The 26951-nt window shown below is 39.2% G+C and overlaps 1 protein-coding gene across 1 annotated transcript in view; it reads left to right on the forward strand.

Annotated features, from left to right (window-relative positions):
- The window catches only part of itga9 (integrin, alpha 9), an 85855-nt gene that overhangs the window by 43444 nt on the left and 15460 nt on the right, over positions 1-26951 (forward strand). The window contains exons 16-23 of the mRNA XM_047352280.1: positions 12129-12281; positions 14272-14348; positions 14937-15084; positions 20676-20762; positions 20892-20971; positions 22646-22729; positions 23489-23597; positions 23701-23808. Coding sequence (XP_047208236.1) covers positions 12129-12281; positions 14272-14348; positions 14937-15084; positions 20676-20762; positions 20892-20971; positions 22646-22729; positions 23489-23597; positions 23701-23808 — 846 coding nt within the window. The remainder of the gene's footprint in view (positions 1-12128; positions 12282-14271; positions 14349-14936; positions 15085-20675; positions 20763-20891; positions 20972-22645; positions 22730-23488; positions 23598-23700; positions 23809-26951) is intronic.

The raw sequence follows: 26951 nt of genomic DNA on the forward strand, positions 1-26951 counted from the left end.
GCTATCCTTTTAAATAAAACATAAACGGAGAGTAGGAAGAAAAACTAGAAGGGAGAGGAAAAGTGGTGGCACTGTATTTAATTATAAACATAATGCAATTAATTTCTCTCATTATTGCCTAAAATATGTGGCAAACTGTTAAAGAAACTAGATTTGCTTTAGTGGTTTGATTCTTTGTTCTAAAACTTTTTGAAAAGATTTCGATTCTTCTTCCTATTTTCAAATATCCATCACTTTGTCTCCAATCCTAGAAAGAGCTATCATTTTGTTGATTCAACATTTATTGGTCAGGTCCAACAGAAATCAGGTAAAGATGACAGGAAAACTTTCCAGATGACTACCTTCACTTCAGCTACTGTTCCACTCCTGCAGTGGAACAGTAGCTGCTTAATGACTGTAAGATCTTGCTTTTTAAGTCAGATGTAATTGAGATACTGAAAATCAAACATAAAGCAAATGATAATGTCTTGAAAACTTCACAGTAAGGGAGCTGAGTGAGGAAGAACTAAGATATTCAGGAACACATCTGTGTATTTATAAGAAATTTGACTTAATTTCGCTTACAGATAGTCCAGTGAAGCAGTTATGGTTATTAGCATTGGCGTTAAATCAAATCATTGTTTATAAAGTATTGTAAAAAAAAAATGCTGATGAGTTTGTAAGTTCGAGCAGTTAACCAGTTCCATCTGGCAGGTTTCACTGGGGGAAGTGAGGCACCTTTATAAATCCCAGCTGTGGCTGCAGCCGTCCAAACGTCAGATGCTGAATGCTTTCTTCATGATGCGAACAATGCTATAAAAGTTTCCTGTAATTTCTGTTTATGTGAGTATTGTTTTTAAACCAATAAAACCAGTGTAACCTAAATCTTGGGTAAAACACACATATTTCCTTATATCCACCCTTGCTATATTTATGTATTACAGCAAGTTTGAGAAACGTTTAGTTTGTCTTTTTGTGCAGTTTGTGAGAAAAGCAATTGTAAGTAGCATAAAAATGTACATTATGTGTGTCTATGTCTTGTTGAGAGCTACATCATATTGGTCTTCCTTGTGAAGTGGCCTCATGCATGACGGTACAGATGGTACGCATTTCCTGTCACTGAAGTGATGTGCTTGTCTGTGTATTCAGGAGGAAATGTGTGTTTGCTCATGGGAAGCATTGCAACACACCATCCTTTCTATGAGCACACTGTCCTGCTAAAGGTTTTGGTTGATTTTCGGCGTGTTTTCACAGAAACTGAGGACTCATTGGTGTTTCTTTGAAATGGTACTGCAGTAGGCTAAAGTTAATCAGCTATCCTAAAAAAATAGGAAAAAATTAAACCGAAAGGAGAAAAATGAAGTGCTAACCATACTTGCAAGTGTGAAAAGCCAGTAGGGTGTGCCAGTTGTTGTACTCAATGACCAGGCTAATTAGCATTAGCAATTCAAGCTAATAGCAATGAATGTCTACATTTAATGCATTTAAACAGTAAAATAAATATGCTCAAATCCATGTCATATACTGTATCTATTAATGTCTAATGTCAAAATGTGCTAGTAATACTTGCGCCCATCACCATGTTTACTTTGCTCCAATCCATTGCTATTGGATTGGGCTAGAGTTGGTGAGAAAAAGATGTTTTCACTGTTCTATTTTCTTTTTTTCTTATTTTCTTGAGTAAACCCAACAAAAACATTCAACTCCTATTGTAGTACTAGAAAGTCTCTACAGTGTTGGGTCACTGGGAAAACATTGTATTTGGTAAGGGGGTACTTTTGAGGACCCGCACTCTAAACCCTATTCTACCTTAACTTTGAGTAATTTTGTTCCTGCCTGCAGTCCTTTTTTATCGAAAACAGGATTTATTTAACTAATCAGATGTTGCCTGAGTTTGAACAGACATCTGAGAAGCATCACAGCTTCCACTACAAACATCAGGCTGAGTAAAACATTTTCCCTTTGAGTTGGAGTAAGGAATGCCTCATGTTGAATGGGAACAAAGTCAAACTGCATACATTTAGTGTGACTAGTAGTCTGGTGTTTTTACATTTCTCAGAATAATTTGGTTTTGGACAGAATGAGAGTAAGTCCAAAAACATTTGTTTTTTTCAGTTCATGTTTGCCTGAGAGGCCAATATGAAGATGTTTTTGTTCCACTAACTCATGTAATAGTTTCAAACTGGCGATAAACATTTAGTATGGGGACATGTGAAAGAATGATTGCTTTTAGTGTTACCTGCACAATATTTATATATCTGAATAGAGATATGTTTGTTTGGTGATTTCAGTGAGTTTTCTAACTTTTTATGTTCCTTTTTTCGTTTTAGGCACCAAAACGTTTTGGTTAGGTTTTGGGAACGACCCCAGTTTGGGTAAAACTTGATTTTTTCATAATCCTAACCACATGTTCTTCTTGATTTACAGCAATCTTGTCCTCTATTTTTTGGTTTACTTTGGGAAAAACTGTATTCACAACTAGTTCTGCAACAAATGTAATGAAGAACAGTCCAAGAAGAAGTCCAAGTTATCATACCAATAAAAGAAAACAATTGTGTGCTTGAGTAATAGAAAACAAGAGGAAAACCAGGTTTATAGGCGGCAGTGATCATTGTCACACCAAGTCCTTGACTGTGTCCTTGAAGGAAGCTATATAGATTGGAAAAATAAATTTCCTGGCACCGACAACAACACTCTGAACTGAGGAGGTGCACCCCGGGGAATTTTAACAGGATGTGAGGGCTGGCTGTTAGATCGGATTGAAGGCTGTTCTAGAAAGGTGATGCAGGACGGTATCAAATGATAACAGAATTTTGTCACAACTGTTATTTGATATGTGGATATTATGTGGACAATAAGGGTGGATATTTGAGGATTATAAACCAAGACTGGTTTGATTTTCAGAAACATTGCTGGGTCAGAAGTCTAAATAGTTTTGAAAAGATGCAGGAGTTTTATTTTTCTCTGGAGAAGTTATGGTTTTGGTAGAGAGACACCGATTTGTGATCTGAAGATACAGATTTTAGACTATTTCAATTTCTGTTAAAGATCCAGAATGTAGGAAGATGTAAGACAGCATTCAAATATATCTATTAGCAGGAGCAATGGCAACACACCACATCAATAATTTACTATTATTTTAAAACAAAGAGAAATTGTCTATGGAGTTGACCATTTAAAATGCTTTTAGTATCTTATATTAGTGATTAGCGTGGTTAGCATGGCTAGCATTACTAAAACCATAATGTCCATGTATATATTCTAAAAACTGCAGGTTCTAACATTATCCCTGAGATTTCTTAAAGGCTGTCATTTCCACAATCTGCATTTTCCATGAGAAAGGAAGAGTGAACGCTCAGTTAGAACAACTTGTTGAACTCCGTTCAGCCTTAGTGTTATGTACTTTAAGTCTTATTCTCTAATACTCTCTCGCAGTCTCGGTGAACCGCACAAATGTCTCAATGTCGTGGACAATGCAGTTTATTTTGGAATAATTTAGATACTTTATCGTCATTGTGCAGTACAACTAAATTCTGGTGCAGAGGTCTTACAGACGTAAAGAAATAAAATAAAAACTAAATCTTTCATGTGAGTGACAAAAGTTCTAGATCCTATATGCTCCTTGGTAGACACATGTTGGAAGTGGAAAATGACAAAACAAATACCCACGTTGTGTTTTCTCCTTCTCAACACTAAGTTGTCCTTAAAAAGCACGGCAAAATGTCAACCCTGAAACCACAGACTGTTCGACGCTAAGCTTGACCTGTATGTTTAACCTTTGTATAGTCTGGCAAATCTGACAAATACATCTCCTAATATACAGGTCCTTCTCAAAATATTAGCATATTGTGATAAAGTTCATTATTTTCCATAATGTCATGATGAAAATTTAACATTCATATATTTTAGATTCATTGCACACTAACTGAAATATTTCAGGTCTTTCATTGTCTTAATATGGATGATTTTGGCATACAGCTCATGAAAACTCAAAATTCCTATCTCACAAAATTAGCATATTTCATCCGACCAATAAAAGAAAAGTGTTTTTAATACAAAAAACGTCAACCTTCAAATAATCATGTACAGTTATGCACTCAATACTTGGTCGGGAATCCTTTGGCAGAAATGACTGCTTCAATGCGGCGTGGCATGGAGGCAATCAGCCTGTGGCACTGCTGAGGTCTTATGGAGGCCCAGGATACTTCGATAGCGGCCTTTAGCTCATCCAGAGTGTTGGGTCTTGAGTCTCTCAACGTTCTCTTCACAATATCCCACAGATTCTCTATGGGGTTCAGGTCAGGAGAGTTGGCAGGCCAATTGAGCACAGTGATACCATGGTCAGTAAACCACTTACCAGTGGTTTTGGCACTGTGAGCAGGTGCCAGGTCGTGCTGAAAAATGAAATCTTCATCTCCATAAAGCTTTTCAGCAGATGGAAGCATGAAGTGCTCCAAAATCTCCTGATAGCTAGCTGCATTGACCCTGCCCTTGATAGAACACAGTGGACCAACACCAGCAGCTGACACAGCACCCCAGACCATCACTGACTGTGGGTACTTGCCACTGGACTTCTGGCATTTTGGCATTTCCTTCTCCCCAGTCTTCCTCCAGACTCTGGCACCTTGATTTCCGAATGACATGCAGAATTTGCTTTCATCCGAAAAAAGTACTTTGGACCACTGAGCAACAGTCCAGTGCTGCTTCTCTGTAGCCCAGGTCAGGCACTTCTCCCGCTGTTTCTGGTTCAAAAGTGGCTTGACCTGGGGAATGCGGCACCTGTAGCCCATTTCCTGCACACGCCTGTGCACAGTGGTTCTGGATGTTTCTACTCCAGACTCAGTCCACTGCTTCCGCAGGTCCCCCAAGGTCTGGAATCGGCTCTTCTCCACAATCTTCCTCAGGGTCCGGTCACCTCTTCTCGTTGTGCAGCGTTTTCTGCCACACCTTTTCCTTCCCACAGATTTTCACTGAGGTGCCTTGATACAGCACTCTGGGAACAGCCTATTCATTCAGAAATTTCTTTCTGTGTCTTACCCTCTTGCTTGAGGGTGTCAATAGTGGCCTTCTGGACAGCAGTCAGGTCGACAGTCTTACCCATGATTGGGGTTTTGAGTGATGAACCAGGCTGGGAGTTTTAAAGGCCTCAGGAATCTTTTGCAGGTGTTTAGAGTTAACTCGTTGATTCAGATGATTAGGTTCATAGCTCGTTTAGAGACCCTTTTAATGATATGCTAATTTTGTGAGATAGGAATTTTGGGTTTTCATGAGCTGTATGCCAAAATCATCCGTATTAAGACAATAAAAGACCTGAAATATTTCAGTTAGTGTGCAATGAATCTAAAATATATGAATGTTAAATTTTCATCATGACTTTATGGAAAATAATTAACTTTATCACAATATGCTAATATTTTGAGAAGGACCTGTATATACAGCTGTTTATAAGCGGTTTATGAGAATACTGTGAATATATTGTTATCTAAGCGTGCAACCTTTTTCTGTAAGGTTGGTAAGCGTTGAAAAAAATCTGTCTAAATGTGACTTCAAGCAACAAAGGATCAAGGAGTCTGAATTTGTGTCCTCATACTGAAATCTCCTCTAAGAATGATGTGGGCATCGGATCGGATACTGACATTGGATCAGACGAAATCCCATTTGTAGTTTTTAGCTGATACAGTGAAATAAATCTCTTCCTTATGCCTCCAGTTGGCATCCCACACCACTTAAAATTTTTTGATGACCTACTGTCACCAAGAGTTTAATTCTCTAAATTATACTCATTAGGCCAATATAAGATAAGCTTGTTATGTACTTGAACAACATATGCTGCACACGATGCTCTAAATACTTTAAATTTCAAATTGTCTTCTTGTTTCTGACTGTACACTCATCGCCCCTCTCGTTGATCAGCTAGATCCTTCATCACTTTACTGAAAAATCTTTTTTTCCATTTAGACAAAGATTCCCTGGCACTCAGCTCGTAAAAAAAATAGCTTCAACCTGTAAGTCATCTAAACATCCTTTGACCTTACAAGGAGTTCTTTGAGTAAAAACGAGGCTGAAGCTGGAGTCTTTTGAGGGAGTGGTTTGGCTGAGAGTTGAGCTCTTGTGTGTTTCAGCCAAGCATGAGCCGTTTAAATTGAGCATCAGAGCATTTTGGAGCCTGACATCATCCACCCCACACCCACCGTGGTATAGCTGCTCTGTGTGCAGGGAGTGGGCAGTTTGGTGCGATGCCATTGTGTTGATCGGGTTAATATATGAGATCCAGAGATTACGTTTTACATAAAGGCTTGGAAAAGTATTTAAACAGCTTGAACTCTTTCATGTTTTTGCTAGGTTAGAACCATAATTTTCAGTGTATTTTGTCTGGAATTTATGTGATATACCGACCAACCCACAGCAGAACAAAATAGTGAATTAGAAGGAAAATTACACATGATTGTCAATTGTTTTACCAAAAGATTTCTAGATGGTATTTTAAAGAACTTTTCACCGCATGTACAGCTGCGAATCTTTTGGGGTATGTTTCTATTAAAGCAAGTATTAAAGTAAGTATTGAACAAGTCAAAATATTTATCTTTTAAATTATTTCCAATGAAACTGTTCACATAAAATTCATACCAGATGTCAACAACAACGCAGGTAATTGACACATACAAAGAAATTCCAGCAAATTAGTTCACAGATGAAGTTATGGGTAAAAAGTTGGATTGACACGTTGAGAAAATAGTAAACACACTTTCTGAAGTTAGCCTTTTTGGTAATCACAGTTTGAAGACGTCTCCTGTAAGGAGAAACTAGTCACATGCTTCATATATCCTGAAGGTTCTGATGGTCCTTTCTATGCATGCTGATCTTCAGTTCTTTCTATAGATCTTAGCAGTCAGGGAACTAAGCGGGCCATTCTCACGGTTTTGCTTTCTTTCTCTGGATCCAGTTGAACGTTTCCCTGACTGTTTGGGATTATTGTCTTGCTTAGAAATTCACAATTGTTTAATCTTTAGATTCTTATCAAAAATGTCCTGTTATATTTCTCCATTCATCCATCCGTCTGTGATATGAAGTTTTCCAGTACATGCTTTAAGATGACCCACACCATGATTTTCTCACTTGTAGGCTTAATGTTTGGCATGGTGTTTTTGTGGTGCTGTGCAGAACTATTTTTCCTCAAAATAGTGTATGTGGAATTACGTTCAGAGAGTTCAGATTTGGCTTCATCTGACAGAATATGTCCAGATCTTGTGCAGCAAACATTAAACAAGCTTCTGCATGCTTTTTCTTCAGCAGTAGAGTCTTGCACAATGAGTGTACGTAGAGGCCTTTGCAGTTGAGTGCTTTCTATATTGTTTCCATGGGAACAACTGTACCTTCTGTGTCCAGGTCTTTCTGAAGCTCTCTGCAAGTGCTCCTTGGCTCTTAGGTGTCACCATGGGGATGGTCTGTTAATTAATGTGCAGTTCTCACCAATAGCTTTCTTCTTGTCATTTCTAGAGTAAAAGTCAGATATGTGGATTGCACGACTGATCGTTGTCATGTCATCAGATTTTCCTCCCTGAAATGTTACTACATATGGGCATCTTGATTCCTTTTCCCAGTCTGTCAGTTTAGCTGGACACCCACCTAAGCTTAGCACAAAATTTGTAATTTGGTTCGGCTGAATCATATTATTTCTGTACAGTGGCAGTGTTAGATTTCTGCAGATTTAAATGCTAACTTTATGGATGTGTGGGAAAGAGTCACACAGGCAGCAGAAAGTTGTAAGTTATGCTCTGTCGTGTCAAATAAAAGGGGTTTAAGTATGAGCGTAAGCAGTCAGAAAGTATATTGGCAGAAACGTTTTCCAGCGTGGGAAAGTGTTGTATGTTAAATGTAGTTTTCATTTAAAGCATGTACAAAAGTAGGCCAAGTACATCCAATGAATGAAAGGCATTTCTATTTTCAGGCAAGTTGTGTCAAGTGTGTCGTAAAAGAACGAAACTGCTGGAGGATGCAGATTTTCTTTATACTGTAGCAGAAAATTTATGCTTAAAATGGAAAGCTGCTGTTTCTCACTGAATTGTTCTGGCAGCTCGACTCTGTATATCGGAAACCTGAACTAACTTTTATGTCCTCGAAAAGCTGAAAGGTGTCAGGAATATTTTTAATGAACCATGCACAGTTTTATTAGCGTCATTCCTCTTTCCAAGGTTGCAGACCAGATTTAAATGTGTAGGATTTCAAAATGTTAGCTTTCCTTCCACCCACTTGGAGACAGTCATAAAGTTCACACAACTAATGACTATAACAGCGGCCATATCAGTCAAGAGATTTTAGCAATTTATTGTTTTTTTACAGTGTCTTGGGAAAGCTCATAGTAGTGCTGTCATCCCCCTTTACTCTGATAACCATAAATTAAGTGAAGGGCCACCAACTATCTTCAAAAGTCGCCTAATCAGTCAGAGTTTACCTGTGTGTAGTTTAATCTCAGTATAAATCCATCTGTTCTGTAAGGATCTCAGAGGTTTGTTAAACAACATTGAAACGAACAAACACCATGAAGACCAAGGAACGCAGCAGACAGGTTAGGGATAAAGTTGACAAAGTTTGAAACAGGCATAGATTATAAAATAAGATTGCAATGTTTGAACATCTGACAGGGCCCTGCTCAATCCATCTTCTTAAACCAGGTCTGATCCATCATTCAAAAATGGAAATAATATGGCATCACTGCAAACCTAACACAAGATGGCAGTCCACCTAAACTGACGAGCCAGGTGAAAAGATTATTATTCTGAGAAGCAGCCAGCTAAGAAGCTCATGGTAACTTTGGGGGATCTACAGAGCTATACAGCTCAGGTGAAAAAATCTGGTGGCCACTCTGCACATTACCATGAACATACCATTCCTACTTTGAAATATTGTGGTGGCAGCATCATTCTGCGGGACAGCTTTACTTTAGCAGGGACAAGGAATCTGGTTAAAGGTCATGGGAAGATGGTTGGAGCTACCGGGAGAATACATGATAGACTGCAAAAGACTTGAGACTGGGACAGGAGTTCACCTTCAATGACTCTAAACATACAACCAGAGCTACAATTAAGTAATTGGGTCTGAGGGTATTCATGTGTTTGAATGGCTCAGTCAAAGTCCAGACCTCAACGTATTTAAGAAACTGAGGCATGATTTAAGAATTTATATTCACAGATGCTCTCCATCCAACCTGACTGTGCTTGAGTTATTTTCCAAAGAGAAATGTTTAAAAATGTCAGTACCTAGAAATGCAAAGCTGGTACAGGCATACCCCAAAAGACTTGCAGCTTTAATCTTACTAAAATAGTAGTTCTATAAAGTTTAGACTCGTTGTGGCTGAAAACAAATGAACATGTTTCACTTGTAAAAAGAAAAGGCAAACCCTGTATACTTTTTTTTTCCATTTAGAATCGTGCAATACTGTGTGTTGATCTACCACAATGAACTCTAATACATTAAAGTTTGTGATTGTAACAAGATAAGATGTGGAAAAGTAACGTTTTTCTATTTTCTCATAAATACATTGAGATAACTACAGTTTGATTATTTTATGGTTCAGGTACAAAGTTCAGTTGTAAATTGTTCCCAAATAAAAACAGCAACTAATCATGAGCACAATAAATGTTTGAAACTCTGAACAAACAGGGACACACCCAGCGCAGCATGTGTTTGTAGGAGCATTCAACACAGTAAATGCCTGTTAACTATAGAATAGCCCTGCTCTTACTGGACCTCACCAGCATGTGAGGAGCAGTTGTTGGGGTTCCCTTCATAAAATCATTTGTAGAACCAGTAAACACTAGGCAGTGTCTCCATCTCGGCTGCAGCTCAGGAACTCCTCCATAAATGGCAGATTGGGGGGGAGTAAGTGACCCCACCAGGGTAATTGGGAACACCGATCAAGGGATATTAAAAGCTCATACCAGAAGTTACTGAACAGCTCTTGGCACTTTTAAAGCACACTGTTGGTCCTGGGCGCTGTCCAGTTTGCTTGCAATCCTTCTTCCTGTGTGAAGCAGGAAAAAGATTTTCTGTTTGGAAATTCAGGTAAAATTTCCTCCATAGTGAATTCAGCTAAGGTCTGTTTGCTTGTGTGGTAAATACAACATCAGATTGTATAAAAACAGTCCGTTCTATTTTAAGCCATTTTGTCCACGGTGTCCCTTGTGGCATGTGAAAATGTGAGATAAGCAGGGGGACTTTGAGACTGAAGCGGTCTTCTCCCAGGAGGTCAGTTCAGTCAGAGGACAAAGGACAAGGGCCATTTCAAGCATCCTGTTTTAATTGCCACTGAGGCTGAAGGCGTTGCCAGCGTTTAAAGCAGTGCACCACCACTAAATGACTGTGTCGTGTTACCAAGAGAATAAGCCGACATACGGCTAGAACAACTGCACTTCTGTACTCTCAAATGAGGCGTGTTGTTATGACAGATGGACAGTGAACATCTCGTGTCTCAATCAGTCAGTCATCCTGGAACTGTACGTTGATCCCTCACTGAAGCAATATGAGACCTTTTTTTTCATTTGTATGTTTTTATCCTTTAATAGTAGTTAAAAGTGGCAACCCGGGGCTGATTACTTACTTCATTTAGTACATTTAGTGTGTTTTAGATCAAAGCTCAAAATTCCACTCTATAAAGTAACTATTGTAGTTGCAGGCCAGCACAAAATGAAAATCTTTCATATCTGATGTAAATTATTTAGAGCCTGTAAAAAGAAAGTACGTCATTTTTAATTTCCAAGCAAATTAAATGTTTGGTAGCCTATAGTATTTCAAGTCTCATGTATTCACTCTCTGCGGGGAAATAACTCCACCTTTCTCTCAGGAAAACTTAACTTGAAAACTTGAAATCTTAACTTGAAACAATTGAATGGGATGATGGAAAACGTTAGCAGTTTTGAAACAGCAACTCTTTAAAAACCTCATACGCTTGAACTTTTAACCTGTTAGCATTGGTCTTTGAAATCTCCTTTTCTGTACACAATTTTTGTTTGATTGTTGAAGTCACACCATTTAAAGATTAAAAAGTAAACATGTAGAGCTCAACGAATAGCTAATGTTGCGATCGAGGCTGTGTCCTTATCTTCATATGACACTGTTTCCCAAATGTACCTCAAATAATTTTGTTTTTGTCTGTTCATGTCCTGCCCTAACATTAGCTCCTTCCTGTCATTACTCTCTGTGTTGATGTGTTCGGGTGTGTTTCACACCAGTGATGTGGTCAAAGCCCAGATTGACCCTGTTCTTAACCGTGGACAGAGGATAGGTGGGTGGTCAGTGTGATGCACTGTGATAAAGGACAAAACACCAGCGAATGTGCAGAAGAACGACCGACTCTGATGGCCACCGGAAGACAAAAGGAAGAGCGTTCTGTTGACGTTGTGGGCTTGGCTTTGTTTTGGTAGACATCAGTTAGGCTCAGAGATACAGGTTGCGGTTAATGTTTTCACTGCAGCTTATAGATAGCAAGTTCAAAATGAGGTCTATCCAACTCCTTTCAAAGAGCAGAGTGCTGCTTTTGATAGGCCGAGCAGATAAAAATCCTCATCAACATCAACTTTTCCCACGTGTGTCTTCCAGCGGTGTCATCTATTGAAGATTAAAGATCTGATCACATTAAGCCCCCTGTTTTCATTGTGTCTGCATTATTTCCAAACTCAATGCCAAATTAAACAATCCTTGTTGGCGTCTCAGATGGAGCAGCCAAAGCTAAGCGATATCTTCCAGAGGCAGTGCCAGCAGGTTTAAAAAAAGATCAACTCTGCAGTGTACTCGCAGCAGTTCTGCTTTCATTACTCTCAGTGAGCAAAAAGCAAAAAATAAAAATAGGGCCACTGATGAGAGAGACGTGTCATTCATCCATTTAAACATTTTCACATGATCTGGGTTCAGCCTCATGAGATATTATCACATCATATCCAGACTGTGTGATCTTGTAAAAATCTGCAGTGCTCAGATTTTGCACCACATGTAATTGGAAAAAGACATTAAATTACTGTTATATCCCCAACACTTACTTAACTGTAACTTCTCTAAAGTTACATTTAGTTTTTACAGGTTTTTTTGAGTGTGTGTGTTTTGTGCATAGTGGGAGAGATTCTCAGCGGTCATCTTGTTATTTGTGTTCTCTGCAGAAAGAAGTGAAGGATGTGTTCACAGCCATCACATTTGAGGTGGCCTACAGCCTGGGGAAGCATGTGATGATGCCACACCAGGAACGAGAACTACCTGCGCTCAACCCAGTGCTGCGATGGAGGAAAGGAAACAAGATTGCGGTCAAGAATGAGGTAAAATACGGTGTCATAGTTGACAACATGGATTCATATGGTGTGCAAAACAAATAACTTCAAATAAAGATGTCAAAGGTTAAGATCTGCAACTTTTCTTCTGAAAACATATATGGTCACAAATAAGGTATGAATAAAGGGAAATTATTATCAATATACGTTTTATACCCATCGTATTATCATTAAGAGAAGTCCATTAAGCTGACTGTTTAATCTGCATAATTAATGTGTAAAGACCCTTGAAATATGCATTTTTAGTGCTGTATGTAACGCCACACACACCAAAATACAAAAATCCCATGTTAAGAAATAATTGTCTTACTAAAATCAGTACAGCGCCATCTATTTCTACCCCGAACAACTGTTTTGTTTTTTTTAGGAATTTTGAAATTCACATTTTTCTGCCCTACGTTAAGCAAAATGTCTCGAAATTGTAATTAATAATCCACGACTTTCCGTTTTCCTAAAGTATAAATATAAGGTGACACAGAGGGCTAGTTCTTCAGGCCCCTTTTCAAAACAAGAAAAATGGGAGACTATAAATGTCATTTAAGAAAGGCAAATGTGTGCTGATCTCTAGAAGTCAGGAAGATGCTAAACAGAAATAGCTTCTGGTCAAAAACTTTCCCACATCTAGCGTAACAGTAACAAGTAAAACCTTTGGCTAGATAGAAGCAGTAGATGAGGGAAGTTAAAATAATCAATAATAATCAATAATCTTCTTAAAGTGCAATTCTTCATAAACTTCTTGAATTATGAAGACGTTTTAAATGGAGTTCTTATGGCCTCTGCACAAAGCTACTAATGGGTCATAATTTAGCTGCTCAGCAAGACTTAAAACTGACGTCCATATCTACACAGAAATGATTCACTTGACAAAATCAATCTTTTTCCATGACCATCTCTCTCCACAGACCTAAATACGGTTTAAATCCCGTGGGATTTAATGAGCTGTGGAGAAAAAAGCATAATAGAGGAACCAGCCCTCCAGATAATGTGGAGAGGTTGTGCATTGACAAATTATATAAGATCCCTCTTTCTGTATTCTCTAACCTTGTGAGATTTTACATGGGAAGCAAAAATGGTGACTTATTGGAGGGGTGGGTTGTAGGAAGTATTAACAGAAAGGGTCCCAATAAGTGTGGTACCTTTCATTTATTGTTTGGCAATGTGGGATTTCTGTGTGTGGGATAAGAGACACATTTATTTTCAGGCTTTTTGCACATCTTATCCAGGGGTGCCAATAAGTGTGGAGGGCACTGCGACTGTAAAAGATAGCTGTTTTCCTACACTTAGATTTCAGTCCGTTGCTTTTCTCACAGAATACAGAGAAAAGGTAATATTACACATTTTGTTTTGCTTGTTTTTAACTGACCAGCAAACAAAATTTGAAATGTCTTTGGTTTGTTCTACAGTTCAAGCAAATAATGTCAGTCTTTTAAGACCACCTCATGAATATCATATCTTCACACCTTTTTCATTACAGTTATGTTCCCCTGTAGGCCCCCAAAGGAATGTGGAAAATACATCAACCAGAGTTTTAAATAATTTGGTTTTAGTTACTTATCATTGTCTGTGTTTGGGGATTTTTATCTGAGTGGAATCTAGAAAGACAAAATTATTTTCTTTCTGACCCCCTGTAACCTTACCTGCATGTGTTTCTTCTCTGTCTACAGTGTTTTTTTGTTTTTTTTGCTATAAAATAATAAAGGATTTGCCTTTTTTAAATATCTAGAGGATCCATTTATCGGAAAGTAATAAAACTAAACCACTTGACCTAAGTTTCCTTTCATGACATGAGCCTCAAAGCACATAACCTGTTCAGACTAATTAAAATCAAGTAATCAGTTGAACTTTCTTGGAATTAAATCGTCTGAATTTATCCAGCAACAGCACAACACTGCCCCCTGTCTGAGCTCTGAGTGTTTGTGTTTTGTGCATGAACAGCATGAGGTCATTTGAGGTGTGTGCTTTTATGTTTCCTTTTCAGACCTGGTTTGAGAAGAACTGCCTGTCAGAGGACTGTGCTGCAGACCTGAGGCTTCATGGGAAGCTCCTGCTTTCTGGGTAAAAACCTGCACTTTGTATTTAAACTTCATTCTGTGAGTCTCCTCCTTCAGGTCAAAGACACTAAACGTAATAAGCCTTGTGGGTGTGGGTAGGGGAACCATGACGCATGGCTGGAAAATATCCATATGTTTTCCATAGTCAGGGAGGTGCCTTTTTAAATTTTTGAATCCTTTACTCTCTGTTTTTTGAAGAACCTGTTTATGTTTGTCCTGCAGTTAACATGTTTTTTATACAAGTCATATTCTCCTAACTTAAAATATAAATAAATCTTCTCACGTAGTTGCACAATGTAAAAGGAAACTAAATATAGCTCATTGCTTCACAATGATTTTAAAACAACAATAGTTTACCAAAGTGCTGCACAATGTCAGCAAAAAAGAATAAGACTGTGAAAAACTAAAGAACATAACCCGCTAAAATAACTAGTAAAATGAATTAAATAAATACAACAGGATAAACAATAAAATTCAAACATTCTGCTTAATTGGGGCTAACTGCTTTAGTTCTAACTGAATTGAATTTTGTTTAACTACTAATAATACATTTTAACATGTTGCATGTTATTTTCTTGAATATTCCTGCCAGACTTCATATCAGACCACATTTGGCTCTTGGCGGAGTGCGTAATGTCTCCTTGAATGTGACAATCTCCAACACTGGAGACGATGCCTATGACACCAACATCTACTTCAACTTCTCCAGAGAAGTTTTCTACATCAACTTCTGGCAAAAGGTCAGTAGGTCTTGGAGTATTTATTGTTTAATATTTCCCATATATGTTCTGTAAACCACAATTTGTAGTATGGTGCCTTGCAAAAGTATACATATCCATAAATTTAAAGCATTTTACACAAAATAGTGCAAAACTGTCAAGTGGAAGAAAATAAAAGGGATTCCAACTTTTTTACCATTAACAAGCTGAAAAGTGTGGAGTGTTGATTCATTACTTTGTAAAACGTCCACTGTAATACCAGCAAGCAAAGCAAGTCTTTACCAACTTTGGACATTTTGAGACTGGAAATGTTTGCCTGTTCTGTGCCAGATTGGATGGAGAGTATCAGTGAAGAGCAATTTTTACGTCTGGCTGTAAATTCTCAAGTTGAATTCGGTCTGAACTTTGATTGGGCCATTCTAACACATGCATGTACTTGAATTATAATACTCCTATGTAGTTCTGGCTGTATTGTTAGGTTCATGGTTGTGCTGAAAGCTGAGGCTTCGTCCCAGTGTCAAGTCTTGCAGGCTCCAGCAGGTTTTTATCCAGGAATGCCCTGTGTTTAGCTCCATCCATCCTCTTGTCAACTCAGCATCCCTTTTTCTGCTGAAGAAACGTCTCCCCATAGCATGATGCTGACGCCACCATGCTGTGCAGTGATAACGTAAAATTTAGCATGTTGGCCAGAAAGTTTTAGTTTTAGTTTAGTTTAGTTTATTCTTTCAATTACACTAGACTTTATTCAGAGGTAAAACATTAAAGAAGACAGAGCACAATTCCCTTTTTAGACTTTTATTGTAAAAAAAAAAGACAAAAGCATATATCCCTTTTCTTCCTTTTCACAGTTTTGCACGACTGTATGTTGCTTTTTCACATGAAGCCCCAAATGTGACAAACGAGATGTGCATTTTCTCAAAAGCTGCATCTGTGCAAAGCTGATCTGGGTTTATACTATAGGAGTGTAGTCTAAATAGTGAAGGAAATAAAAGAGATGTTTATGTGTGAGGAGGAGGAGCTAGTTTTTCTGAGCTGTGTAGGTAGACGAGAAGATAAAAGGACAAGAAGCAGGGCAACCGCAGCAGGAGCAGCAACAGCTGTCCTGTCTCAGAGGGCAGCTCCTTTAGCCAACCTGTCGTACATTTACCTCTGTAACTCATTCAACACAGATGTCTCAAGTCAATAACACGAGTTATGTGTGTGAGAACATGGCAGAACAGATACAACCCAATTCTCACAACAAGTTTGGTGTCTGGACAGTTCAAACCACCTTATTCATGTCTGAAAAACTTTTAGAGACATGTTTTATTGGGTAAGTAGTGTTGCTTTGATACTATAATTTCTAATGATTTTAACAGGCTTACTCTGCTCAAGAAATATTTGCCCACTTCAATCCCACAGTAGCTGAGTCCAATAATTTTAACCATCCACCTCTGCCTCTGCTAACATCTGTGCGCACAAACACACTCTAGGATCCGCTCACATCTCAGAGACACAGGGGGTCAGATGGTACACTCTGACAGCATTCATCAGGAAGGCTTTTCTCCTTTCATAATGGACCACAGGTTTATCCTTCAGCTGCAATGGACAAGATTGACTCCACAAAACACACAGCCTGGGGTGGGTTTAAAGCCCCCGACAAAGGTGAAATTGAACTAAAATAAGATACACACTGCAGGGAAATATTAAAACAACAGTGAGTGTGTTTCAGTTTCACAGCAAATCTAATCAACCCAGCTGACATTTGGAGTCACTTTACCAGGCAGCCTCAAAGCCTCATTTTGCTTAGGGAGATGATAAGTCAGGGTGGTCTGCTACACAAAGGAAACGGGAAGTGAACAGTAGGAAAGGATCACAAAGAGGCCACACAGCAGATGTATTACTATATGCTGTAAGCAGTATTGTAATTACTACCTAAGAAGTCTGAGGGGTTGCTGTGACCCAATTTTCCTGAGTTAAAGTCAGCAAACCCGCTGAGCTTTTTTCTTCACTGAGCAAAGCACCAGCAAGACGTGTGTCCCCCCTCAGATTTAAGGATGCAGTGATTCATCTCTCTGATGTTCCTGCAACACAAACTGCCAGAAGGCTGTGGAGGTGAATTAGTTTAAGGTGCACTTCTTTCACCTCGAGTCAGAAAAAGAGAATCCTGCAATGGTTTCTGAGTTTTATCATTTTTTTCCTTTAAATATTTGTTATTTTTTTCTTCAAATCTTTGTGGGTGCTTTCAGGTTTTCTTTTGTCTTTTTATGAAGAACTGTGTTATCTTGCATGGTGCCTCTCTATTGTCCCTTAGCAACCTTTTAAAATATTTTTAACATGTATTAAAAGTGTAACAAATATTTTAATTTAAAGAGTCTAAGATGAAAAACGTCATAAAGTGGAATACTTTAGGGTACATGCCTAAGAACTTCCCTAAATGTTGCTAGGAGGATTAAAAAATAAAAGGTTCAGACCTTTCCATTTAGACTCTATAATTAGGGATGGCCCAATCAAGAATTGTTTTTGTGTCCAGATCTGAAAAGTTAATAAAATGTATGTTTATAGTTGCATGTGCTTGGTAACTTGGTAGCTTCAACGTACAGAAGAATATTACAACTTTTTAGTAAAACTACAGATTCTGTTTTAGAGTGTATTCGCACCTGCCAAATTTGGGCCGCTTTAAATGGTCCAAAGTTTGTTTCCCCCTTGGTCCGGACCTTTTGTGCAGGTGTAAATACACTGAAGTGAACCCTGTTTTAGACCAAACAACTAGACCGAGACCCAGCTTCCAAACGGACTCTGGTGCGGTTCGCTTCTGGTGTGAATATAAATCGGCCTCGATCCGACCCAACCACAGGAAAGATATGCCTTTTTGCCACTGTAGCGAATGTTGTCAATATCGAAAGCATTAAAGTCATACCCGATCGCCATCCCTTGCTTAGCAACGTTGCTGCCAGAAAGCTGGGGTCAGGGCATGCAGAGCGCATTGTCTCCTTCAGCTTACAGCACTCATTCGCCAACACCATTCCAAATTTAACAATAGAACCTCTCGAAACCTGTGTTGAATGAGCTGCTTTTGACACTCAAACTGATTTTGCCGCTGCAATAACTGCAAAAATATGCAATCCTGAAATGCAACAAGCATTACTTCCATATAGTTTTCCTTCATTTCCAGGTCTGTGCTCTGTCCTGCCCCTGTCATTTCTGTCCAATGAGAGCAAGGATCATCAAATGCGTGCCTTTGTTTACAAGCTATGGTTCACTTGCAAAAAGTACAACGTGAAAGCGACCCGCACCAAATAAAGAAAATATTTGTTATTTGGTCTGCAGACTTTCTTCAGTGAGATTTTATTTGACAGGGACACATATTTTGTCCTGGAGTTTTGCAGGACAATCTTAATATGCTGTTTCAAGACAGCACTAAATCGGTTAAGAAAAGTCCTCTAATGTTCTGACAACACACCTAAAACGTGCATTGTTTTTCAAAAAAGCTTATCTGAATCAACACATACAGCTAGAGTCTTCAATAAAGTCACACCTGGCCCTCTGCTGATGATGTTTTCATGCGAAGCAGTTTTCTGAGGAGCTAGGCTAACTTTAGCACATTTACTCTCTGTTTTGTTTGAACTCATTGATAATTCACTGCAGTTCCGGTTAATTGTGTATGAATACAACCTCAAAGCAAAAGTTGTTCTCTTGCTTCATAAATTGATTGCTTTGCTTTGAGTCTCATAGAATTTCATCATTAATATTGTTGTCCGTAAATTAAAATGGCACAGAGGACACATAACATAACGTCCAGACCAATGGCAATTACTTAAGGCTCATGAAAATTATGCTCAAAAAAGAGAAAAAACAGAGATGAGAGCTCTGGACAAAATAAACAAAAAGATTACCAGTTTGGGAGAAACCATAGAGGATGTAAATGTCATTCCCAATTGCTCCCTAAATATGAAAGAATCATTATGTGCCTGCACAATTCCGAATGAGACCTCATCATATGCGACACGTGTACTTTTAAGACGTAACAGGACTTGATCTTTCATAAAATCAGCTTCATTTGCTCATGTTTATACCCACAGTTTTCAATACACCAGCATACATTGTGGGACAGGAAACAGAATGACAGCAGCTTTAATATCACTGAATACAGTTTTCTGGTGTTCCGACATTTGGAGCATGTTAAAATTGTGGTTTAAAGCCCAGAGGATTGGAATGTGATTGAGGAAAGTGTAAACCAAAGAATATTTGAATCACTAATTTTATTGGCTATACTAAGTGACATTCTTCATAGTTAAGGCGATGAAAACATTCATCTGCATACCTACAAAGAATAGTATTAAGTAGGTGATGACACTGGTTTGGACGGGGCAAGCCGAAGCAAAGCCAAATGTCTAAATACTCTGATTGATGGTGATATTAAAACACAGGCAAATCCTGCAGAAAAACAGGCGTCCTGTGTATTGTTGTTCACACTGACATACCACTCCAAAAGATGCCTTAGCATACTGTGAAGGAGCGTAAACAGAGCTGGTTTTATATATTTAATTGCCCTGCCACCTAAAACAATCCCAATCCAGACTGAGAAAGACCAGAGAAGGAAAGTGAAGAAGTGCTGAACAAACAGACTTTGTCTGTCCTGTTACTGCAGGGGCACAGTGTGCCACATGTCAGCATGCTCTGCTCTCTCTCAAGACCCTGCCAGGTGGGTGATGGGTAAATAGGCTGACTTTCCTAATCTCAATCCTGCACATTCCCATGGGATCAGCACTGTTTGCACAGCAGCATGCAGGGATACAGGAAAGAGAGGAAATTCCATCATTGCCAGTTATGCCTGGGGACCTCCAACCCTCTACCACCCTCCTCCTGCAGGGCTCACCGTGGTCTCTGTAAAGGGTAGTGCTGCCGCTTATTTAAAATTACTCACTGAAGGGGGGATGTCCGGATATCTGCCTTTAAATATGTCAGCAGAGACTATCACCACTTCTTGCACCAACCTCTTACTGAATATTACATATTGCCTCCCTCCCCCCCTCCCTCCCTCCCTTTCTTTTTCCTTTTCTTTTTTTTTTACCCCTGCTGTTGTGAAGCATCTCTGTTCCCAGAACATGAGCTCAGCTGAAAGCCTCTCAGTGAACTCTCACTTAAAGAATTCTTACTCCTCATGGGGTCAAGCCCTTGGTGTTTATACAGCGCAGCCTGCAAAGCTCTATATTGTTTAGACAAGCTTCCAAACTCACAGTCTGGCCATTGTCCAATTACCCACCCGCTAGAATGTGTATCCCATCATAGCTTTGTACATTCTTTGTTTAATCCTGATTTAGAACTCTATGGAAAACTCAGACCAGTTCCTTTAGTTTGAAAACATGATTTTCTCTGATCATGCTGTAAATATTTGGAGATATTTGCACCTGAGGGTTCCCTGTTGCAGCTTTGTTGTTCATTTAGTCTGCCATCCAAAGCCACTGCAATTTGTTTTCCTCAACTTATCAGAGCTGATTGCTTTGTGCTGCAGTCTACCCTGTTGCTGGTTATTCCTCTTGAGGTCATCTGTCTCCATGTATGTCACCCTGCCTGTCTCCACTCTGTATGTTCTCATCAGCTCCTCTTACTCTCTATCTTTCTTTTTGCAGGAAGAGAAGGGTATTTCCTGTGGACTTATCGATTTGGAGTTTCTCAAGTGCAGTGTGGGATTTCCCTTCATGAGAGCTCAATCGAAGGTGGTTGGGTCTAACATGGAGCTAATTGCAAAAATGTCATAGCTGTATGCAGCTTTAATGCCATTATTAACGAGTATGATTTGTTTTATTGAAAATTGCATATTGTTGTCTTGGCTTTTCTCTCTACAGTACCATTTGGCAATACTTTTTGACACAAGTCAGGTTTCAGGGCAAAATGACACATTGCAGTTCTTGGTTCAAGCAAAAAGGTATGACTATTACAAAGAAGTTAATTTACGTAATTTACTGAGTTGATAAACTGCAGTTGTTGGCTTCTTTCACTTAAGTGCTAAAATACAGGGCCTCTCAGTAATATTTTTGCCTCTTACACTTTTCAACTTTGCTCCACATTACAATTGCAAATGTATTTCATTTGGGATTTCATGTGATAGACCAACTGATTAAGAAAAATAAAGCATGTTTTTACAAATAAACATTAGAAAGGTGTGACGTGTTCAGCTAACCATTGCTCTGATACCCCCAAATAAAATCCAGTGCTCAATTCAGAAGTCACTTACTTAGTAAATAAAGTCCAGCTGTGTGTAATTTAATCTCAGAATAAACTGTTAGGTCAGAGTCAGAGGTTTATAAGAGAACATTACTAAACGTACAGCTTCATGAAGAAGATCAAGGAACACCAAACATGGCTGTCCACCTGAACTGACTGGCACGACAAGGAGTACTAATCAGAGGAGCAGTGAAGTGGCTCATGGTAACGCTGGAGGACATGCACGGATATACGGCTTAGGCGAGGGAACCTGTTGACAAGATAGAAGTAGGTCATAAGACATGTAGTTATGTAGTTTACCTCAAGTCATTTAAGGGGACACAGCATACATGTGAAAGAAGGTGACACCAAAACTGAACATCACATTGAAAACAACATCATCACCATGGTGGTGGCAGCATGATGCTGTGGGGATGTTTTTCTTCAGCATGGACAGGGAAGCTGGTCAGAGTTGATGATAAGATGGGTGAAATAAACACAAGGCAATACTTAAAAACCTGTCAGAGTCTGCAAAAGACTTGAGACTGGGGCAGAAGTTTACCTTCTGGCTGGACAACAACCCTCAGCATTAGGGCTGCACGATATTACAAAATCTTACCATGGCGATATCAGGTGCGATATATAACTATTTTCTTCTTTCCTTTCTTTCTCATCTGTGCTTCCTGCACTCTGTGACCTTTAGTTTTTTGAGCAATGTTATTTCTGTCCAGTGTGAGCATCTGCTGGCTTGTGACCCTGTCCACAATAATAACATTACTGACTGGCTAAATATTACGCTAGCGTGAAAAAATGCAAGTTCATAACACTTGGAATATATTAGCCAACTATTATTGTACTTAAAACAGTCCTTTGCAATTATAATATCGCACACACTGACATTGTGATGATGATTGCGATATATTGTGCAGCCTTACTCAGCATGCAGCCAGAGTTTAGATTAGTTTAGTTTAGATCCAAGTTTATTTATATGTTGAAATGGCTCAGTCAAAGTCCAGACATAATTCCAGTTGAGAATCTGTAGCAAGACTTAAATATTGATGTTCACAGAAACTTTCCATCCAATCTGACTGAGCTTGAGACATTGTGGAAAGACTAATGGGCAACAGATTCAGTCCTTGGATTTGCAAAGCTGGTAGAGACATACCTTAAAAGGCTTGCAGCAGAAGAGTATTAACTCAATTGGGCTGAGTATATATTCACACTACACTTTATAGATTTTGCTTTGTACAATAATTTGAAAAACTGGTCTGTCACATGAAATCCCAATAAAATACGTGGAAGTCCTTGGCTTTAATGTGATCAACTGTAAAACAGTTCAAGGCGTATGCCAACTTTTGCAAGACAGCTTAGCAATTGACTTTCTCTTTTTTTTTAGCGCCAACCCAGAGCACAAACTTTCCGACAACAGCTTAGACCTGTCCATCCCTCTGATCCACGAGACCGACACAACTATTACTGGGTAAGGACAAACAGGATCAGTCTTGATGCTACAGTTACTGGTTTACAGATTGTCTAACAGACTTTTCAGTCACATGTGGTCTGAGTCTCCATCTGTTGCCTCTCAGGAAGGGAGGGAGTGATTTTCTCCCTGTGGAGGATATAATCTCTAAAAGTCTTATCTTCGATTACTTTATCATAGCTCTGCTTCACAGAGGAAGGAAAGAGATGTAAAACAGCCCATATTTGCCAGGACTCTGACATTTGATAAGGCTGCTGTGATTAATTTTGATGGATTCTCTAGACTAAATTTGGACACATTTTTCAGTTGCTTAAGAAAACTTCTGAACATTTCTAAACATTAGAGAAAGGAGGAATCTTTTTGTCTTTTAAACAGGAGTCCTACACAACCTGGAAACATCCAAAGTTTCACTGAAGTATTTTACAGTTCTGTTTGTAAGCAGAAAAGAAGTCAGGAAATACATTTGTATTTTGGACTTTTTTTCCTCAAAGCAATTGTCTAGAAGTTGTTTTCAACCATCTTTCAGTCTGCCATCCATCCATCCATCCATCCATCTATCCATCCATCCATCCATCCATCTATCCATCCATCCATCCATCACTCTGTTTATGCCTTTGTGAATCTGTTTCAAAACGCAAATTCCCACAGGAAATTCATGGTGAAGTTTTTTTGTAAAAAGTACAGAACTTATGCATGGAAAATGTTTTTGTTTTGAAGAACCTTTTATGAATGTTAATGGATCAGCGGTTTTGTTTGCAGTGTGGTGACACCAGGCTCCTTTGTATATGGAAACTCTATTGACGCCTCACGTTTTGTCCAATTGGAAGACATGAAGTGCAACTTTCAGCCTCTCAATCTGACTTTCCAGGTACTTCAAGTGTATAGAACATACAATTTCTATTTTTACCTCTTTCCTTATATATCTTCTTTTCACTGTCTTTTCTTCTTGTCTCTGTGTGGTGTGGTTCCAGGCCATTAACAAGGGGCCCAGCAGGCTGCCCGGCTCCACTGTGGACATCAGAATACCCAACCGGCTTGCTGGTAACGGAGCTGACATGTTCCATGTAGTGGAAATCCAAGTGGGTACCAACAGCTGTCCATCTACATTATTTATCCAGCAGACGTTATTTAATGTTTAATTTACCAGGAGAGAGCAACAGGATTTATTTTCTGTCCCTGACACGTGTCTTTTGACCGCGTAAGGTGGGATTGTGACCTTGAAGCCAAAATGTTGGTGTTGCCACTGAGACCACCGTTCCATTTAGTTTCACAATGTTTTTCATTTAGATAAAGAAACACAATCCTCCCACTGCATTTAGATGTTATCCTAATCTTGCATAGCTTATTTTATATATAGCTAGGTCAGGGAGGAGCTCAAGCTGTTAATTGTACTTACTGTGAATGGGGAAACAGTGGTGATAGATTCCACCTCCTCGAGTCCATCTGGAATCACTTTCATGGGATCAGCCAGCTTGAAAGGATCAGGAACCTGCAGAGTGGGCTACTGCTTCGTACCACCCCAAGCGTTGAACCCCATCTTATTAGCTGCAACATATTCCACCTCCCAACTTACTGGAGAGTCACACCTTTATATTTTATAGCCACATATCTTCACATTTAATACATTGTTAAAATAATATACACATGTATATTGACTGTAACTCCATGTGCTCTAGTTTTAATGCCCCCAGATCTCTAAATCATCAACATTAAGTCTGAAAACTAAAGTTAGTGGAGCCATTAAAACAAAGCATGAATCTTCACTCTAGCCAGGGCAGACAAAACGGCATTCTGACAAGCAGCAGGGTGGACAATAAGGAAAGCTAGAGGAGAATTCCACCTCCACGGCCTCAGATCGGTCAGAGGAGTGGGAGAATGGGAAAGGGCTCCCAGTGGGCTGTGCAGTAAAACATACACCCCTAAATCACTCCATATGGAAGATCTGTGTGGGAGGGGTGCCAGTTTGTTGCAGGGGATAACTTCCTGTGAGACCTGGAGATTCACAACAGTAGAATTGGACCCTTAATGGTGACAGAAGGACTGTGTTGACATTTTTTTTGGGTTAAACACGTATCCAAAACTTTACATATTAAACCTGCTTTCCACCAGGGTCATAGAGGCATATCTGGGATTGAGCTGTCAAAGATACAAAACGTGCCCCATTTTGTCCTTATCAGAATAAGATGTGTTTTATGTCACCATGAAATCAAAAACCCAAAAGCAGGGTTCTGTATCTCCTCTTTTACAGATTTGAAATAATCTCCTTCCACTAGCAGATACTTCTCAGAGAGTAGAGGAAATCTCACCTCCTAAACGTTATCTCCCAGTTTTATCATCTTAACACGCTGCATGTACTTTAACTTTAAAGTGGGATTACTTTTTTTTTTTCATATTCTTAGTATTAGTGTTATTTGTTAGGGTTAATCTCATTGAGATGCTGTGGGGTGACTCGAAACAGGCTGTACTTGCAATGAAACCCTCAAACATCTCACAGCTAAAGGTGAGCAGTGGAACAAACTGTCCTCAGACTCATGTCGGAGACTGGTAGATACAAAAAGCATCTCACTGAAGGGGGTAGCATTCATTTTTAGGGTGTCCTAACTATGACCTCAGCTAGAAAACATTTTTTCTGTTTTTGTTTGTTTGATAAGTAAACAATCTTAATTTTTGACTTTTACCTATTTTAAATCTCCTTCTTTTCTTCCGCCTCTCTGCCTGCTCAGACGCTTTTCTCCTAAGCTCCCTGCTTGCTTGCATTCTTTTACTCCTAACTTTTTATCTCTTAGCCAAAATTACAGAAATATTGGACTAAAACAACTTCTTATCAGCGACTCCCAAGTATTATTATTATTATTTTATTATTTTATTTTTTGAAAGGATTTTGATGTTTTTATAATCGAACTTGAAAGCAGGACAAGTTGACGCCAGCTAATCAGCACAAAAGGCCTCCCTTCACCACAGAGGACTTCGACAAACTTTTACAGAAATGGACTGTTTTGGAGTTGAAAATCCATCGACTAGAAGTGAATGTGGAGGTGAATATGGGGTACAACAATGATTCAACTGCATGTGATCCCAAACAGTGACAGCCAGCTCAACAACTCAGCCGGCAATCAGAACACTGAGAATAAACCTACCGGCAGACCCCCCTGGCATGTTTTAGGGGCATGCCCAAAAAAATCAAGGTGGACGAGTCTCTGGAAGATCTCAGCAATTAAATAAATTAGAATGGCCAGAATTACAGAGAAATGTCCCCGTTTCCCCTGGGAAAAGGAGACTTCGACAGCGAGCTGCTGTCACAACAACTGATAGGAGTGAGACAGCTGGAAACAATGGAATCCCCCTCCAAAACAGATTTGCCCCACTACAGAATGAAAACCTGGAAAATGATCCATCTTCTGAGATCAATAAAAGGTTTGAGAACAACCTTCATTCTAAACAGTCTTCTCCTAAGCTGCCAGAGAAAAAGCGTCCCACTGGACCAAGAACCCTAATAGTGGGCAACACAGCTGTGGATGGGATTAAAAACACAGACGTTATGATTGGTACCAGTAACGTGGTCTCTGATATCTCTGAGAATATTCTGGCAATCACAGAAAAGCGCCTGTCTCTAGAAAACCTTATTATACACTGTGGAGCCATAGATGACGTGGCTAAGAAAAAATCAGAAAGACTGAAGGAGGATTTCACTCGTCTGCTGAATATTGTTGGAGGTCTCAATATCAAGGTGTTTCTCAGCGGACCCTTTGCACCGATTTTCTGTGGAGATTAGGTTTTTTCCAGACTTCTGATGATTAATAAGTGGTTGAAAAAAACATGTGCCACCACACCTGTGAACTTCATCGACAACTTTAATATTTTTTGGGAGAAAAGACAACTCTTCAAGCAAGATGGTTTCTGTTTGAACAAGCTGGGAGCCAGACGTCTCACATCTAATCTCTTCTATTCAGTAAATAATCCGCCAGCAGCTTCAACCTTCAGCAGAGAACATGGAGTATCAACAACAATGATAACGCTGCCTCCAACAGCTCCAGCAGAAACAATCAGCCAGTTTGCTGAGAAAGAGAGGTCATCACAAAAGGTCTCCCCGTCGAAATCCACAGGAGAAGTGGAACCCCATTATACCCCCATCCCCCCAAACCCAGACCCAGACCGCACAGAACTCTCCCATCTCCCCACTGAGCCCGCTTTTTGCTTTACTGGATTCTGATAACATGAAAGG

Source organism: Girardinichthys multiradiatus, chromosome 22, assembly GCF_021462225.1.
Source record: "Girardinichthys multiradiatus isolate DD_20200921_A chromosome 22, DD_fGirMul_XY1, whole genome shotgun sequence".
NCBI classification, from domain to species: Eukaryota; Metazoa; Chordata; class Actinopteri; order Cyprinodontiformes; family Goodeidae; genus Girardinichthys; species Girardinichthys multiradiatus.